The following is a 19987-nucleotide window of genomic DNA, read 5'->3' as shown; positions in this document are numbered from 1 at the left end:
GGCTAACGTGGGACCTGGGGAACCGAGCCTCGAACCGGGGTCCTTAGGCTTCACAGGCAAGCACTTAACCACTAAGCCATCTCTCCAGCCCTATTTTTATTTTTTAAAATTTATTTTTTTCTCAATTTTTAAAAACATTTTCCATGAGTATAAAAAATACCCCATGGTAATGCCCTCCCTCCTCCCTTTTTCCCCTTTGAAATTCCATTCTCTATCATATCTCCTCCCCATTTCAATGTTTTTCTTTTATTTTGATGTCATGATCTTTCCCTCCTCTTATGATGGTCTTCTGTAGGTAGTGTCAGGCACTATGACTTACCATAAGATTTTTAATATGACCATTTAAGTTTTTTGTCCTCAAAAGGCCTTTTGAGCCAGGCATGGTGGTGCACACCTTTAATCCCAGCATTTGGGAGGCAGAGGTAGGATGGTTGCTGAGAATTTGAGACCATCCAGAGACTACGTAGTGAATTCCAGGTCAGCCTGAGCTGCAGTGAAACCCTACCTCCAAAAACCAAAATAAAAAAACAAACAAAAATAACAACTGAAAACCCAAAAGTACCTCTTGAAATAACCTTTTTATAAATGAATAGACCAGATTTGACTTAATACTATTTACCTGGAATAAACACAGAGATCTTATCATTTATTGATTTTGGAACTTTGTTTCTTATAACTTTCCTGAATCATAGTTTAAAAAAAAAAATGAAAGTAGATCCGAACATTATAAGAAATTTTTGAATTTTTTTTACAAAGTCCGTATTGAGTACTTCCAAATCTAAGCATAAATTTTGAGGCTGTTGTCTGTTAATACTTTCATAGAAGCATAGAAAGGTAAAGTAAACGTAAAACCAGGTAGAGGTGTTGGTGGGTTGGGCCATGGTGGTAGTGGTAGTCATGGATAGAGAAGAGTGCTTTGAGCTTAGGTTGGTTGGATGGATCCCAAATCTCTGGAAGAGGAGGTCTGATTTGATTATTTATTTTTTTAGATAGGGTTTTGTTCTATCCCCCAGACTCACCCTGATCACAGGCTGGTCTCAATCTCTCAACAGTCCTCCTACTTCAGCCTTCTGAGTGCTGGGGTTAAAGGCCTGCACCACCATGCTGGGCAAGGAACTGTTGTTTATGTGTGTTCTAAGTGACAATGTTTGTGAGTGAGTTTCTGTGTGAGTCAATATGTATGTGTTGAATGTGTGTGTATGTGTAGTTTGTATCTTTTGAACAAGCTTGTGGTGTAGAGGATAGGGCAGTTCTGTTGATGACAGAAATATTAGCTCAGAGGGTAACGCAGGTAGATCTGAAATGAAGGCTCAGAGGATACTAACATAGCTGGTCACCCAGACAGTGAAGTCTAAATTGAGCCTGCCCTGTTATTTATGTGTTATTTCTGTCTCTCTGATGGGTGAGACTGAGGAATGAAAGATAACTCCATCAAAGAAGTCATAGTCTTGAAAAATCCCAGTTTGATTGCAGGCCTTTTTTTTTTTTTAAACCAGTCCTAATTATAGCAAAAGTGTAAAGAAACCTTACTTAAATTCACACCAATCTTTGCGAATGGAATTCCACTAGTCAGAATTGAGTGAGTCTGCGGTGTGCTTTGCCCTCTTCTTCATCCTCCCATTTCCACACGCATACTTCTTTGTGCATTTGAAATGGTTATGATAATAGAAGAGATAATAATTATTATCATAACTAATAATGAAAGAAATAGAGTCTGTAACTCCAACTGGATTCAAACTCCCCTAGATAGCTGAGGATGGCCTCCAATTTCTTATCTTCTTCCTTCCACCTACAGAGTGCTGAGATTGCAGGTGCCCATTTTGTTCAGTATTAGAGACTGAACCCAGAGCTTTGTACATGTTAGATGTGCACTCTGCCATCTAAGCCCCATTCCCAGCCCCACATTTGAAATTCTTGACTCTTCAGAAACTCACTGTATTTTTTATTCTCTCCCAGGACATCTTTGAAGATGCCTTGGAAACCATCACTATGTAAGTAACAATATAATAGAATATGTTATAGTACAAAATTAGTGGTTCTCTTGTATAAAATGTAAAGAAAATTTTAATTGTGGTCATTGGGAAAAAAGGTTTCTTCTTATAATTAAAGAATTAGGGTGATATTATGCTTAAGATCTACCTAACTTACACACACACACACACACATACACACACACACACACACACCCTTTGCATTCAGTAATCTTTCCTTTGAGACATTAGTTTTTAGTTTTTTTTAAGAGAGGGCAAGAAAGAGACAGGGAGGGGGAGAGAGAGAGAGAGGGAGGGAGGGAGGGAGGGAGAACTGGCATGCCAGGACCTCAGCCACTGAATTGAACTCCAGACACTTGTGCCACCTAGTGGTCATGTGCGACTTTGTGTTTACCTCATCTTTGTGTGTCTGGCAAATGTAGGATCTGTAGAGTCAGAACATGAGTCCTAAGTGCCTTAACTGCTAAGGCATCTCTCCAGCTCTATTTGTTTGGTTTTCAAGGTAGGGTTTTTGTTGTAGCCCAGCCTGACCTGGAACTCATTCTGTAATCTAGGCTGGCCTTGAACTCACAGCAATCCTCTTACCTCTGCCTCTTTGAGTGCTGGGATTACAGGTGTGCACCACCATGTCAGGCCTCTCACATGTGTTTTGAATATTGTTTCTTGTAACATTAAGTAAAACAAATGCCTTCCAGCAAGTTATTTTGTTATAGCTAACCTTTTTATTACTTGTTTATGTTTATTTACCAGGTTAGCTTCATTATAGATTTTGCTTTTGGCTATCATTTAATTTTTAAAATATTTTTATTTATTTATTTGAGAGAGGGAAAGAGGGAGTGGGGAGAGAGAGAGAGAGTAGGTGCACCAGGGTTTCCAGCCACTGCAAATAAACTCTAGTTGCATGCACCAGCTTGTGCATCTGGCTTACGTTGGTCCTAGGGAATTGAACTGAGGTCCTTTGACTTTGCAGGCAAGTGCTCTAACTGCTAAGCCATCTCTCCAGTCTGCATTTTCCTGCACTTAATTTTTAAAAAATATTTACTTATTTGAGAGAGACACATACACACACACACAGTCATAAACAGAGAGGCAGATAGAGAATGGGCATGCTAGGGCCTCTAGCCACTGCAAATGAACTCCAGTTGCATGTGCCACCTTGTACATTTGGCTTACATGGGTACTGGGGAATCAAACCTAATCACTAAGCCATCACTCCAACCCTAGCATTTAATTTGATTACATATTTTTTTTACTATATTTTGTAATAATTTAAAATGACTAAATAATATTAACTCTAGTCCATATTGTAGTTTACTCAGAACTTTTCCATTATTAGACATTTAGGTTGTTACTACTTTAAGTAGGTAAAACTAAATAATGCATATTTTCATGTATATAGCTTTGTCACATATTTGCACTATTCCCAAGATTAAGGTCTCAAATCAAGGATTATTGGGTTAGAAAGGATTAGTATGTTTATTGTTGTTTACCTACATGAAAATGCCTCTCTGTGGTAGGCAGTATGGGCTGCCATAACAAAATACAGTACAGCATACTTTATAGCTTAAGCAGTAGAAGCTTATTTTCTCAGTGCTTTGGACTTTGGAAGTCTGGGATGAAGGTGCTAGCAAAGTTGGGGGCCTCTTCTCTTTCTGGCTGGCATATGTCTGTCTACCTTCTTGATGGCTCTTCACATGGCATAGTGAGAGCCAGAGCACAAGTACAGTTCTTACAAGGCCACTAATGCATCCTGACTTCATGTAAACTTTCCTCCTGAAGGCTACATCTTTCAGTGCTGTCACGTTCGGATTAGGGCTTCTGTATGTGAATTTATGTGTGCTGCTTAGACAGGACACAACATTCTGAAAGCCTAGAACGTTCAGAAAAGTTCTGACTGTTTGCATGGCAGTGCTGTGTAAGTGAAGCGACCCAAACTGGACCATTACCCATTAATATTTGAAAAGTAGTTTTTTTTTCCCCCCGAGGTAGGATCTCATTCTAGCACAGGCTGACCTGGGTTAACTATGTAGTCTCAGGGTGGCCTTGAACTCATGGAAATCCTCCTACCTTTGCCTCCTGAGTGCTGTGAAAAGTAGTTTTACTGTTCAAATGATATCTACTTTATAGTGTTTTAAATTTTAATTTGTTCCTATTGTTTGGTATAATACATTTCTTTGACTTTTGTCTTTTAGCCTGTTTAACTTTTTTCTTTTTGTTGTTGTTTTGAGATAGAGTCTAGCTGTGGAGCCCAGGCTGGCTCAACACTTGATCTTCCTGCCTTGGCCTCTAGGGTGCTAGGGTTATAGGCATGTACCACTATGCCTGGCCTTCTCTTATGTTCTCAGGGATTTTAGTACCCTAATCTTCTGTCATATTTGCTATAGTGTATTAGTTACTTTCTCATTGCTCCCATAAAAAAACCTGAGAAACAGCTTAAGAAAGGAGTTTATTTGGCTTATGTTTCCAGACATATATTCCATCATGGTGGGGAGGATATGTGAGTAGGAGCAAGAGGCTATTAGTCACATTGCATGTACAGTTAGGAAGCAGAGAGTGAAGAGGAAGTGGTGTCATACTATAAGCCCTCAATCCACCCCCAGTGATCCATTTCTCCCAGGAAGGCTTTACTTCCTGAAAGCTCCACAACCTTCTCAAACAGTGTCATCCATTTGGGAACCAAATGTTCAAACATATGAGCCTCTGGGAGTCTGTGATAGTTTGAATAAATGACCCCAATAGATTCAGGAGTTTAATAAAACTTCTTAGATTTCCAGCTTCCTGGCTGGAGGAGGTGTTACTGGGCAGATCTTAGGGTCCAGCCCTAAGGTATGGTGGTGAATTATTTTACTTGTGGCTTCACTCCTTCTCCTTGGTCCTTTAAGAAGGGGCCAACTTCTGCCCTTATGGAATGTCCCCTGGATCTATAAGCTTACAAATCCCTCCCTCCATAACTGTGTCTGGCCTGTAAGTTTATGTCAGCAACCTAAAGCTATCTACTACACAGACAGTTCTCACTGAAACTACAGCAGATAGTTTCCTCAAAATTACATTTGCATTTTGCTTAAAACTTTTAATGTTTTTGTTGTGGAATGCAAAATTAAATAAACATTGTCATAGTTGGATTTTGAAGAATAACCTTTTTATTTGGGGGCAATTTAAGATTTGTGAAATTACTATGAAAATAATAGAGACCCAGTATACACTACCCTGGCTATCCTTATTATTAATTTTTTAAATCTGCATGCTACATTAATGAAATATGGATACTACTATAGTTTGGAGCTGCAATGTCCCTTAAAGGCCCATGTGATATAGGCTTTTGTCAAGTGGGAAAAAATTATTAAGTGGTAGGGTTTGATGGGAGATTTTAGGTCACTATGGACAAGGCTTTGAAGGGGATTATGGAAACCTGTACTCTTCCCTTTCTCTTTGTTGCACTGTTACCCAGTTGGTTTAATTCCAGAAATACAAGGATGGTTCAACAAATGCAAATCCATAAATGTAATAATATGGATATATACTCAGGACAGAAATCACATGATTGACCCAACAGAGTGAATCAAAAGTCTTTGAAAAAGTTCAATATTCTTCATAATAAAAGCCCAGAAACAGAATGAACATAACTAAACATAATAGAAGCTGTATATAACAAATATATAGCCAATATTTTACTAAATGGGGATAATAATACACTAAATGGGAGAAAATTGAAAACATCTCAAATCAGGAATGAGACAAGGGTCTCTATTTCCTTTCTTACCTCTTTTAAAATTTTTAGAAGATATTTTTATTACTTATTAGAGAGAGAAAGAGAATTGGCACATCAGGGTCTCTAGCCAATGCAAACGAACTCTGATGCCTGTGATACCTTGTCCCTCTGGCTTACATGGGTACTGGGGAATTGAACCTGGTTCTCTAGGCTTCTAAGTTAAGAACGTCAACTGCTAAGCCATCTTTCCAGTCCCTGATTTCTTAACTCTTGTTAAATATAATTCTTAAAGTCTTCACCTAAGCAACAGGGCAAGAGAAAAAAAAATAAGATATACAAATAGGAAAGGAAGAAGTCAAATTATGCCTGTTGCAGAAGATATGATTCTGTATTTCAAAGACTGTATCAACCCTACTGGAGAATGCTTAGGTCTCATAAACTCTTTTATCAAAGTAGTATTCTGCAAAATCACTCTACAGAAATTGGTAGCTTTTCTGTATACCAATAATGAGCAAGCTAAGAAGAAATGATAAAAAGTAATTTCATTCACAGTAACCACAAAAAAACCCTAGAAATAAAGGGAAAGGTCTGTAAATGAAAACTTAAAGCACTAAAGAAATTGAAGAAGACTCTAGAAGATGGAAAGAACACCAATACGTCTATGTTGATAAATCTACTGTTGTGAAAATTTGATTCTTTTGTTTTTATTAAGACTTGCTTCATGGCCTAAAATGTAATTTACTTTAGACAAAGTTCTATATGTTATCAAGAAGCTGCTGGATTCAGTAGATGTCTCTTAGGTCCATTTACTCTGTGGTCTAGTTTAACTCTGCAGTTTATTTAGTTGGTTTTTAGTTTGGATTTTCTATCTATTGATGAGAATAGAGCACAGAACTCAACCATTATTACATCAGGATTGACCAAATCTCTTGTGTCTGTTAGTGTTTGTTTTATGAAATTGGGTGCCTAAATGTTTGGTGCATATGCATTTACAATTATTATGTTTCCTAGATATGTAGTGGCCTTCTTTGTTTTAATTTTGCCTTGAAGTTTTTTTCTGGTATCAGAACAGTACCACCAACTTGTGTTAAGCTTTAATTGCTTGTTTTACTGACTTTTATCCTTTTGCTCTCTGTCTCAGTCTTTGGTGGCGAAATGTGTTATTATTTGGCAACAGTTAGGCAGTTGGGTCTTTTTTTGGAAGCTAAATGATAGCTTTTGTTGAGGTCAAGGTTGTCCCTTAAAGAGAAGAAAACATGGACACAAGGAGCTTCTCCTATTTTCTTTCCATTTACAGATCAGATCTAGCTGAAGAAAGTACCATCTTTTGGCCACTCTTCTCTATTTGTTAGGTCATACTGTAGCCAAACCATGGTATATAAGCAGTCAGCCTGTTCCTTTTGAGGATATGAAGGTCAAATTGTTCCTAACTCCTCAGGATGCATCCCCAAGAAAAGTCTGTGGAGATGCCATCTGAAAGGGTATCTGATTCCCCATTTGGAAAGAGAAGCACTGAGACCCAGAGGGTAAGGGAACCTCCTTGCTGCAGGTATCCAGTGACTGCCTGTGTTAGTGTTCTCCCTGATGAGTTTTACCTTAGAATGGGAGTCCCCTGAGATGTTCCATAGTCAGTGTGTCAGAGGCCCCCTTTCTGATTCACTTTGGCATTCCCATGGAGAAAGGCTTTTCAAAAACTCTGGCAGATAGGGATCCTACATATACCAATGGTGCTATAGGTCTTTAAAAAAAAAAAAAAAATATATATATATATATATATATATATATATATATATATGTATATATTTTTATAAAAAGGCTGTACTCTTATATCCTGTCTTCCCGCTCCATTTATGCTGAGGGTCTTCCTCAGTAGGATTATTGGTATTTATTGTGGGGACTAAGCCAGATCATTCAGTCTCTTCAGAGGTGGGGGTAGGAAATGGTGTCTCAGTCTATTCCCACCCACCCTGAGGCTCTTAAATTTTTCTGCCCCCCCATCCAGTATGTTCCCTGAGTTTTGGTGGGCATGTTAGAGGTACGATTTAGTGTTGAGTTCTTTGTAGTCTCTATATCTGTTTTGATGAGATTCAAGTGATCATAGTGTCTGTTGCCATCTCCCTGGCACTGGCTTTGCATGTGGATACTGGGGAATCAAATCCAGGCTGTTAGGCATTGCCAGCAAGTGCCTTTAACCCCTTTAACCACTGAACAATTTCTCCAGCCCTTGTTCTATCTTTTTAAAATAAAAACAGGGCTGGAGAGATGGCTTAGCGGTTAAAGCGGTTGCCCGCAAAGCCAAAGAGCCCAGGCTTGATTCCCTAGGACCCATGTAAGCCAGATGCACAAGGTGGCACATGTGTTTGGAGTTTCTTTGCAGTGGCCAAAGGCCCTGGTGTGCCCATTCTCTCTTTCCCTTCCTCCCTCCCTGTTCCTCTCTCTGTCAAATAAATAAACATTAAAAAATTTTAAAATAAAAATAAAAACCTTTAGTAAATCTTCCTCTCACCCCCTTCTTTATCCTTCCTCACTCCTTTTCTCTTCTGTATTGATGCATTTTTGGAGGGCCCTTCTCCAACATCCATGGCAACTTGTTTTTTGTAGTTATTTTCTCATTGCTGGCACAAAACACTTGACAAAAAACAGTTGGTGGGGGGCTGGAGAGATGGCTTAGTGGTTAAGCGCTTGCCTGTGAAGCCTAAGGACCCCGGTTCGAGGCTCGGTTCCCCAGGTCCCACGTTAGCCAGATGCACAAGGGGGCACATGCGTCTGGAGTTCGTTTGCAGAGGCTGGAAGCCCTGGCGCGCCCATTCTCTCTCTCCCTCTTATCTGTCTTTCTCTCTGTGTCTGTCACTCTCAAGTAAATAAATAAAATTAAAAAAAAAAACAACAGTTGGTGGGAGGAAAGTTTTTTATTTTGGCTTACAGCTTTATGATGGAAGAGATAATGTGGTAGAGCAAATGTTGAACATGACCTTTGTCACAGCAGGTAGAAAACAGCAGTAGGAGAGTACAGTAAACTCCAGCAACGAGGAAGTGGCTATAACATCCTCAAGCCTGCCCTGCTCAACACAGTTCCTCTAGCAAGGCTTTACCTCCCAAATTGCCATCAGCTGGGAACAAAGTGTTCAAAACACATGAGTTCATGGGGGACACCTAATTCAGACCACCATGGTGTCGATGAGCCCAATATTATGCAGATAACAATAGCTGCTGTATGGTCATGAATACAACCAGTTCTCTCCACCATTTGGCTTGTATTTTTTTCACCACTTCTTCCATTATAGCTCCTGAGCCACTGAATGGTATGACAGAAGTCTTTCATTAATTACTAAACACGCAACTGTCACTTTAGCCCTTTGGAGAATTTTGAGTCTCCCTAGAAGTCACCATCACCTGAAAAGAGAAACCTATATAATCAAAAGTAAGAGTAGCACTAATGTATATGCATAAATGAAAGTATGTAGAGGGCATCTGGGGGGTATAATATATCCATGTAGTCATACAATAGGAGCCCCCCACCAACCCCAGAGTTTATGACTCCCAGCCATAGGCTTTGGACTAGGTTTTCAATATCAGGTGTGAATTCCCTCCCATGGAGCAGGCCTCAAATTGAATTAGACAGCAGTGGGTCACTCCCATAACAGACTTGATACTATTGCACTAGTGGACGCATCTTGCATGGGTGGCCAGTTTTGTAGCTTTCAGGGAACACTGCTGTCGAAGGCTACCAATGACTTTTCTCCTTCAGTAGGCTGTGTAGACTTTCCAGCACTATGGCTGCTAGGGCTTCCAGCTCATTTCTAGCTTGGTTTCTCAGTCTCCTGCAACTGATGCACATGGTGTATTCACAATAGGGTCTCACTGGCAACCAAGAGCCTTGGCAATAGCCTGTATTGTTTTGGCGACTTCAGGGTCCTCATTGACCAACACTTCACTGGAAGATATCCTAACCCTAGCACTGAAATTTTTCTGTAACAACCTATGACTTCTGGGCATAACATTTATACTTCACAGGGTACTTTTGCCTAGATTCTTTTTTAAAAAAGACTTAGAGATATTTTAATTAGCTGACAAAGAATTAGTTTTCCATGTACCTTGTTTATAACTTTTTTAGGTTTGATTAACTCTCCTCCTACCCACTCCTCTCCTCCATCCATTTCTCCTCACCCCACTTAGACCACTCCACTCCTAGTACTTTCCTCTGTAGTTACTTATCTGCTATCCCCTTCCTTTAAGTGCTCTCCTCTCTTAGTCCCTCATAGCCCCTTTCTAGCTTTTTGGTCTTTACTACAAATCACATACAAATTTAAACATTTGAAGCTAGGAGCTGTATATGAGAGACATGTATATGAGAGACATTTGACTTTCTGAGCCTGGGTTACCTCACTTAGTGTAAATCGTTTCCAGATCCATCTGTTTTCCTGAAAATTTCATTTTTGTTTACATCTAAATAAAACTTCATTGTATATATGTACCAAATATTCATTACCCATTCATCATCAGTTGGTGGGCATCTAGCCTAATTCCATTTCCTAGCTATTATGAATAGTGCAGAAATAAATATTGATGGGCATGTAACTCTATAGTAAAGTGGGGAGTCTTTACAGTATATGCCCAGGAGTGGTATAACTGAGTCATAAGGTCAGTCTATTTTTCTTTTTATTTACATTAAAATATTTTTATTATTTGAGAGACAGAGACAGACAGTGAATGAGTATGGACACATAAGGGCCACCTGCCACTGCAAATGAACTGCACTTTGTACATCTGGTTACTGGGGAATTGAACCTGGACCATCAGGATTTGCAGGCAGTGCCATTAACACTGATCCATCTCTCCAGCCCTGGTCAGTCTTATTTTTAGCTGCCTTAGAAACCTCAACACTGATAAACTAGTGTCTGTACCAGTATACATTCCCACCCACAGTGGATAAGGATTCCTCTTTCTCTACACCCTAGTTAGCAGTTATTGTCAATAGATCCCCCCATAAGGTCTCACTTTAGCTCAGGATGATCTGAACTCACTCTGTAGCCCAGGATTGCCCTAAACTCATAGGGGTCTGCCTACCTCTGCCTCTTGAGTGCTGGGATTAAGGTTTGGGCCACCATACCCAGCTCTAGATTTCTTTATTTTTTTCTCCCAGGTAGGGTTAAGTTAAATCCAGGTCAGCCTGGGCTAGAGTGAGACCCTACCTTGAAAAACAAAACAAAAAAAAAGTTTTAATAAACTCCTCAATGTATTGGTGGGGGGTCAGTTTTTCAAACTATCATAGAGAGGATGTGTGCATGCACGCATGGCTCCTGGCCCTGCAAAGAAATACCTTTAATTGCTGATACAGCTCCTCAGCTCATCAACAGATTTGTTTTTTTTTTTAAACCTATTTCAATTTTAACTTACTTTAATTTATTTGAGAGAGAGATAGAAAGGGGAAGGGGAGAGAATGGGCATACTATGGCCTTCAGCCACTGAAAATGAACTCTAGATGCTTGAGCCACCTTGTGCATCTGGTTTACGTGGGTATTGGGGAATTGAACCTGGGTCCTTTGGCTTCACCCACAAATATCTTAACTGCTAAGCCATCTCTGTAGCCCTCATCAATAGAGTTCTTGATGGTAGCCATTTTGATTGTACTGAGATGGTGGAATCTCTAAGTAGTTTTAATTTGCATTTCCATGATTGCTAAGGATGTTGAATATTTCCTCTTTTGAAAATTCTTTTTTTAATATTTGATGTTTACTTGAGAGAGAGAGAGGGAGAGAGAGCAAAATGGGTGCACCATGGTTTTCAGCCATTGCATACGAACTCCAGACACATGTGTCACCTTGTTCATTTGGCTTATGTGGGTACTGGAGAATTGAACCAGGGTCCTTTGGCTTTGTAGGTAAGTGCCGTAAGTGCTGTCGTCTCTCTAGCCTTTGAGAACTTTCTATTCAGTTCTATAGCCTATGCTTTTTTATTGGGTTATTTGATTTCTTATTATTTAGTCTTTTTAGTTTTTTGTATATCTTACATATTAATCCTCTGTCAGATCTATAGCAGATAAAAATTTTCTCCCATTCTGTAGGCTGCCTTTTTGTTTGGTTAACAGTGACATTTGCTAAATCAAAAGCTTTTAATTCCATGGAGTCCTACTGGGTGATCACTGGCCTTATTTTCTGAATGAGTGGAATTCTAGTCATGAAGTCTTTATATCTATATCTATATCTATATCTATATCTCTATCTCTATCTCTATCTCTATCTCTATCTCTATCTCTATCTCTATCTCTATCTCTATCTCTATCTCTATCTCTATCTCTATCTCTATCTCTATATCTATATCTATATCTATATCTATCTATATCTATATCATCTATATCTATATCTATATCTATATCTATATCTATATCTATATCTATATCTATATCTATATCTATATCTATATCATGTTGAAATGTTTTGTCTACTTGACCTTCTAGTAGTCTCTAAGTTTCAGGTCTAAATGTTAAGGTCTTTAAATTTTTTAAAAATTTATTTACTTGAAGAGGGGGTTGGAGAGATTGGGTACACCAGGGCCTGTTGCCACAGCAAATGAACTCCAGGTTCATGTGCCAACTTGTGCAATTGGCTTACTTGGGTACTGGGGAATAGAACCTGGGTCCTTAGGCTTCACAGGCAAGTGCCTTAACTGCTAAGCCATCACTCCAACCCCTAAATGGTAAGATCTATGGTCCTTTTGGAGACAATTCTTATGCATAGAGAGAAGGATCTAGTTTCATTCTTCTATGTATAGAGATCTAGTTTTCCCAAGCACAATTTGTTAAAGAGGCTCTCTCCCCAGGGACTATTTTAGGCATTTTATTTTATTTTTTATCAGAAATCAAATGGCTGTAGCTACCTGGGTTTATATCTGGATCCTCTGCTTTGTTTCATTGATCTACATGTCTATTTTTATGCCATACCATGCTGGCTTTGTTTGTGTGGCTCTGTTATATACTTTAAGATTAGTCATTGTGATACTTTCAACCATATTTATTTTTGTTGCTGGGTTTTGCTTTGGCTGTTCCAATGTACTTCCAAATGTATTTTAGGATTGATTTTTCTATTTAGTGAAGAATGCCACTGGATTTAAAAAAATTTATTTATTTGCAAGGTGGGGGGATAAATGAATGAATGAAGATGAATGGGCATGGCCAGCTAAACAAACCCCAGACACATGTGCCACTTAGTGCATCTGGCTTTATGCAGGTACAGGAGAATCAATTCCATATCGCCAGGCTTTTCATACAAGTGCCTTAACTTCTGAGCCATCTCTTCAACCTACCATTAGAATTTTGATGGGGATTGCATTAAATCTGTTTTCAATTAAATTGCTTTTGATAAGATAGGCATTTTTACAATATTGATTCTTTTTTTTTAACAAAAAATATTTGAGATAGAGATAGAGAGAGAATGGCGATGCCAGACCTTCTATCTACTGCAGATAAACTCCAGTTGGCTGTGCCATCTTGTGCATGTGGCTTACATGGGTTCTGGGGAATTGAATCTGGGTCCTTAGGCTTCACAGGCAAGTGCCTAACTACTAAGTCATCTCTCCATCCCCTATAATATTAATTCTTCTAATCCATGGACATGGGATGTCTTCTATTTCCTAGTGTTTTCAGTTTTCTTCTTGAATTTTCTAAAGTTTTAATTGTAGAGGTTTTCACTTCCCTTGGTAATTAAAAAATATTTATTTATTTTAGAGAGACAAAAAGAGGGAGGGAGGGGGAGAGAGAGAGAGAGAGAGAGAGAGAGAGAGAGAGAGAGAGAGAGAGAGAGAGGGAGGGAGGGAGGGAGGGGAGGGAGGGAGGGAGGGGGAGAGGGAGGGAGAGTGAGTGTATATTGGCCTGCCAGGGCTTCTTACCACTGCACATGAACTCCAGATGCATATGCCACCTTGTGCATGTGGCTTTACATGGGTACTGAGGAATCAAACTCAGATCCTTAGGATTTGCTGGCAAGCATCTTAATCACTTAGTCATCTCTCAAGTCCCCTTTATTAATTTATTTCAAGTTGTTTTTTTTTTTTTTTTTTTTTTGGTGTGTGTGTGTGTGTGTGTGTGTGTGTGTGTGTGTGTGTGTGTCCAAGGTAGGGTCTTACTCTAGCCCAGGTTGAGCTGGAACTCAGTCTGTAGGAAAACTGTTTTCTTGTAGCCTTTAGGATCTTGTAGAGTGGGGTGTTAAAATCACTCACTAAAATCAGCTTAGTGCTATTTGTGACCTTATGTCTAGTAGTGTTTTTTTTTTAAGTGAAATTGGAGGCACCCATGTTTGGTGCATATATGTTTAGAATTGTAATGTCTCTTGTTAATTGTTTCCTTAATCAGTTCAAAATTACTTCTTTTGACTATAATGTTGGTTTGAAGTCTGTCCTGTCCGATATTAGAATAGCAACAGCAGTTTGTTTTCTGGGCCCATTTACTTGAAATAATGTATTTTTATCCTTTTACCTAAGGCAGCACCTGTCTTTTATGAAGAGATGAGTTTCTTGGAGTCAATAAATAGAGGAAGCCTGTCTTTTAATCCAGTCTGTGAGACTGTGTGTGTGTGTGTGTGTGTGTTTTTCTTCCTAAGTAAGGTCTCATTGTAGCCCAGGCTGACCTGGAACTCACTCTATAATCCCAGGCTGGCCTTGAACTCACACGATCCTCATACCTCTGCCTCTCGAGTGCTAAGATTAAAGGTATATATATATTTTTAAACAGCTATTTATTTATTTTTTCTCAATTTTTATTAATATCTTCCATGATTATAAAAAATATCCCATGGTAATACCCTCCCTTCCCCCTCTTCCCCCATTTGAAATTCCATTCTCCCTCATATCCCCTTCCCATCTCAATCAGTCTCTCTTTTATTTTGATGTCATGATCTTTTCCTCCTCTTATGATGGTCTTGTGTAGGTAGTGTCAGGCGCTGTGAAGTCATGGATGTCCAGGCCATTTTATGTCTGGAGGGAGCACATTGTAAGGAGTCCTACCCTTCCTTTGGCTCTTACATTCTTTCTGCCACCTCCTCTGCATTAGACCCTGAGCCTTGGAAGGTGTGATCGAGATATTACTCAGTACCAAGTCACTTCTTTCCAGCACCATGATGCCTTCTGAAAAGGCATGTTTTGTTTTTTTTTTGATTGAGAATTAAGGCCGTTGATATTCAATTATTATTGAAAGTTTATTAATTCCTGTCATTTTTATGATTTTGCTCTATTGCATTAAGTATTATTCAAGCATGGTATATTGATTCTTGTGCCTTCATGTATGTGCTTTTTCTTCTCTTCAGTTTGAAGGATATTCATGTGTTGTTTTCTGTAGAGCTGGTTTTAGTGGTCATGGATTCCTTTAGCCTGTATTTTTTTTTTTTTTTTACCATGGGAAGTCCTTTTTTCTCTTTCAGTATGACAGATAGCTTTGCTCGGTGTAGTAATGTGGGTTGGCAGCTATCTTTCAGAGCTTGAAATATATCATTCTAAACTCTTCCACTTTTAAAGTTTCTGTTGGGAATTCTGCTGTTATTCTGATGGCCTTGCCTTTGTAGGTGACGTGGTGCTTCTCTTTTACTGCTTTCAATATGTTTTCTTCAGATTGTGTATTTAGTGTTTATACTATGACTCTGAGGAGCTGTTCATTCCTAGTCTTCTATGTTTGGTGTTCTAAGTGCCTTCTGTATCTGTATTGTCATTTTCTTCCCTAATTTTTGGAATTTTTCTTCTATGATTTTATTGAAAATACTATGCCATTCAGTTGAGATTCTTCTCCTTCTTTTCCCAGAATGCTTAAGTTTGATCTCTTCATAGTGTTCCAAACATCTTAAAATTCTTTCTTATATCCTATTAATTTATCTTTCTCATTAGAATGTTCTAAATTCACTACCTTATCTTCAAGCTCAGGAATTCTGTCTTCTTGGTCTATTCCATTGGTGAGGCTTTCTATGAAGTTCTTTATTTGACTTACTGCATTTTCATTTCCAATATTTCAGATTTGTTTTCCTTCTGTATTTCTATTTCCTGGCTCATCTCTTGTATGGGCCTGTATTTTGTTAAGTTGATTTCCTGTGTCCACTTTCAGAAATTTCTTTTGTTTTTTATTTTTATTTTTGGTTTTCTGAGGTAGGGTCTTGCTCTAGCTCAGAGCTGACCTGGAATTCACTATGTAGTCTTAGGGTGGCCTTGAATGCATGGTGATTCTCCTACCTCTACCTCCTGAGTGCTGAGATTAAAGGCGTGCACAACCATACCTGGCTTTTAGAAATTTCTTTTCTTTTTAAATTTATTTTTATTATAGAGAGAGAGAGGGGGAGGAAGAGGGAGAAAGAGACAGATAGAGAGAGATGGGTGCATCAGGGCCTCCACCACTGCAGATGAACTCCATATGCATGTGCCACCTTGTGCATCTGTCTTATGTGGGTCCTGGAGAGTTGAAACTGGGTCCTTTGGCTTTATAGGCAAGCACCTTAACTACTAAACCATTTTTCTAGCCCTGCTTTCTTTTTTGATTCCTTTGAGCATACTTATACTCATTCTTTAGCATTTTTAATCCAGTTCAGCCTCTATGGAGGTCATTACTAAAGGACTTATGATTTTTAGATGGGTTATATTGCCTTTCTTATATTATTGCATTAGAATTTTTGCATCTTGGGTTATTTCATTGCTTTTTGTTGATGAGAAATACTCATCTACAGTTGGACATTGTGCACACCTTTATCTCAGTACTTGGGAGGCAGAGGTAGGAGGATCACTGTTTGCTTGAAGCCACCCTGAGACTACATAGTGAATTTCAGGTCAGCCTTTGTTAGAAAAAGACCCTGCCTTGAAAAAAAACAAAACAACAACAACAACAACAACAACAACAACAACAACAAAAAACAAACTTATTTATATACATGAATCACATTTTTATTTATAAGCTCGTGGACTTTTGGGTCTTTGGCTGTTATGAATAATGCTGCTATGGACAATGGGTCTTTATGACTTAAATTTTCTGGCAGATTATACCCAGAAGTGGAATTGATGAATCACACGGCAAGCCAATATTTTAACCTTTCTGCCTTTAGAACCTGAATCATAAGCTGGTTTGACAGTTTTTAGTACAAGTTAATGTAACTTTAATAACTTGATGTTAGGTAATTTGTTATAAGAGAGCCAGGTTGGTGTTACCATTAGCTACTGGTAGACGTTAATGCAAACCTTTTCCCTAAGAACTGAACTATACTCTAGAGTAAGCTAAACTGCTGTCAGTTTTAGAATGCATCTTGTTTTCAGGGATAGAACATGATGAAAATTATTTATCTCAGATTCAGTGACATGTAAATAAAAGTTCTCTTAGGAGCCCATGGTGAACCATACCCTAGTATGTTTTTCCTTTGTCTGTTTCTTCTTGGATTGCTTCTCTGTTAATTTTCTGTTATTCTGTTAGGTTGGCCATTGTGTTTGGACATGGTGCAGACATGCCTCATGGATAGTTGCCCTCATCTGAGGATTGATTGGTCCTGTGAGATTTTGCTCATTTTGGAATACAAAGTGACGGCAGGTTTAAGAGGATGACTTACCTCTGTGCCTTCCACCTTGAAGGGGAATTAAACAGGTTAGGCAGACACTCTTTAAAGTCCTTGACATGCTAGCCTGCAGAGGGAAGGAAGGTGACCTTAAGTAAACTAGAGTAACACAAAATGATGGCAAAGTTGCCCAGCTTTTAGTTATCTCATGGGTCTGGATGAGGAGCCAATGCCTTTTAACAGTAGCAGGTGTGTGTGTATTTTCATATGCATGTGGAGGCCAGGAGACAGTTTTCAGTGTCATCCTCAAGAATGCCATCAATTTTGTTTTGAGGTAAGGTCTCTTCATTGGCCTGGAGCTCACCTATTTTGCTAGAATGGCTGGCCAGCAAATCTAGGGGCCCACCTGTCTCTGCCTTGCCAATGCTAGGGTTACAGATAATGTGCCAACATTCTCAGCATTTTTATGTGGGTACTGGGGATTGAATACAGGTCCTCATGCTTGCAAAGCAAGGACTTTATTGATTGAGCTGTGTCCTTAGCCCCAGCAAAAGCAACTCCTAAGTCTGTATTTCATGCTTACATGGTAGAAGAGTTAAAAAGTGAAAAGACCATTTGAAAAGGGCAGTAACACCATTGATGAGAGTGGAACCCTTAAGACCTAATCACCTCCCAAAGGCCCTGCCTTTTACCCTATTGCCTGGGGATTAGGCTTCAGCATATGAATTCTGGAGGGACACAGATATGCAGACCATAGCATGCATTGTTGAGAAAATGTGCTCAAAGGGCAATGCAAGGATTAAAAATATATTTATTATTTGAGAGAGAAAGAAAGAGAGGAAGAGGCAGATAGAGAGAGAGAGAGAGAGAGAGAGAGAGAGAATGGGTATATCAGGGCCTGTAGCCACTATAAATGAACTCCAGATGCATGCACCCTGTTGCAATGTAAGGATTTTGCAGCACATTAGAAACTTAACAACCTGCACTGAACATACTTCAAGTGTAGGTCATAATATAATTGTAGTTGTTATTTAAAGAGTGAATAAAGTTTTTTTTGTGTGTATGTTTGAAATGTATGTACACTACAAAATTTGTAGCTGTCTGTATTCATCGACTCAAACACATGACTCAGAGTGCTCAGTTGTGTAGCACTATGCGTACTGTCCAGGATGATTATCTCTGGCCATTTCTCAGTCATTGACTCCCTCCCCTTTTCTCTGGAGTTTATACAGATGAGCTGTCCAAGTCTCAAGTGATAGGGTGGGTTCTTGCTACCATCTTTGATTGCCTTTTCCCTGGTGCTTCCATCTTACTCCCCTTTCAGCTACCTCTTCTTATTTTGTTTTAATTTTTTTATTGACAACTTCCATACTTACAGATAATAAACCATGAATATTCCCACCTTCCCCAATTTCCCCTTCACAACTCCACTCTCCATCATATCATCCCCCCTTTCCATTAGTCTCTCTTATATTTTGATGTCATCATCTTTTCCTCCTGTTGTGAGGGTCTTGTGAAGGTAGTGCTAGGTACTGTGAGGTCATGGATATTGATGACAATTCCTGTCTGGATGACTGCATTGTAAGCAGTTCTACCCTTCCTTTGGATTTTACATTCTTTCCACTACCTCTTCTGCAGTGGACCCCGAGTCTTGGAAGGTGTGATACAGATGCTTCAGTGCCAAATACTCTGTCACTTCTTCTAAGTACTATGGTGCCTTTTGGGTCATCCCAGTGGTCACCACAATCTGAAAAGAGAAGCTTCTCTAGCTAAAAGTGAGGATAGCATTAATATATGGGTAGGGACATTAGGTAAAGTGCTTATAGGGAAGTTGGGTGAATATAATATATGCATTTAGCCAGACCAGAGCAGACGTTATACTCCTAATGCTTATGACCTCCCCCACCAGAGGCTTTTGATTGGGTTTTCAGTACCAGGCATGTATTCCCTTCCATAGAGTGGATCTCTAGTCCAATAAGAGAGCAGTTAGTTTTAGCATCTGTTTCTGGTGAGAAACTAAGAGCCTTGGCAATAACCTGTAATGTTTTGGGGGCAACAGGAACCTTCCTGGTCAACAGCTCACTGGAAGGTATCCCATCCCTGGCGCTGAAAATTTTCTAGTAACAATCTATGGCTTTTGGGTGTGTATTATCCAAAAAAGTAGGGTTCCATGTGTGTTATTTACAGTATCTTGAATTTTGATTAGCCCTCCCTCCACCCTTCTTTTATTCAGTCTCTTCCACTGACCTCACTTAGGCCATTCCACCCTGGTAAGGTAATCTGTTGTCTACTGACATATAGACAATACCATCCCCTTAAGTCCTTTCCTCTCCTCCTTCCATTTATAGCCCTTTTCTAGCTTACTGGCCTCCATTAGTAGTTTTTTTACTGCAATTCACACACAAGACCTCTTCTTTTTTAATTAATTAGTTAATTAATTAATTAATTTACAAAGAGAGAGAGAGAGAGAATATGAATGAGCATGCCAGGGCCTCCAGCTGCTGCAAACAAACTCTAGATACATGTGCCCCTTTGTGCATCTGGTTTTATGTGGGTACTGGGGAATCAAACTCAGGTCATTAGGTTTTTTAGGCAAGTGCTTTAACTGCTGAGCAATCTCTCCAGCCCTATCTCTTCTTTAAAATTATTTTATTTTATTTATTTGAAAGAGGGAGGAGAGGAGAGAGACAGAGAGAGAGAGAGAGAGAGACAGAGAGAGAGAGAGAGAGAGGGAGGGAGGGAGGGAGGGGGAGAGAGGGAGGGAGGATGAGAATGAGAAA

General features: G+C 39.2%; 1 protein-coding gene across 2 annotated transcripts in view; it reads left to right on the top strand.

Moving 5' to 3' along the window:
• Positions 1-19987, top strand: part of Ttc39b (tetratricopeptide repeat domain 39B) — a 170709-nt gene that overhangs the window by 49516 nt on the left and 101206 nt on the right. The window contains exon 2 of one of the 2 annotated variants that reach the window (XM_004658434.2): positions 1957-1991. The exons of the other annotated variant lie outside the window; for it this stretch is intronic. Within the exon in view, the coding sequence (XP_004658491.2) occupies positions 1957-1991 (35 nt within the window). The remainder of the gene's footprint in view (positions 1-1956; positions 1992-19987) is intronic. 2 annotated transcript variants of the gene reach the window in all.

This window comes from Jaculus jaculus, chromosome 1 (assembly GCF_020740685.1).
Source record: "Jaculus jaculus isolate mJacJac1 chromosome 1, mJacJac1.mat.Y.cur, whole genome shotgun sequence".
NCBI lineage: Eukaryota > Metazoa > Chordata > Mammalia > Rodentia > Dipodidae > Jaculus > Jaculus jaculus.
The sequence above is the reverse complement of the archived record's forward strand: the minus strand, read 5'-3'. Positions and strand labels throughout refer to the sequence as shown.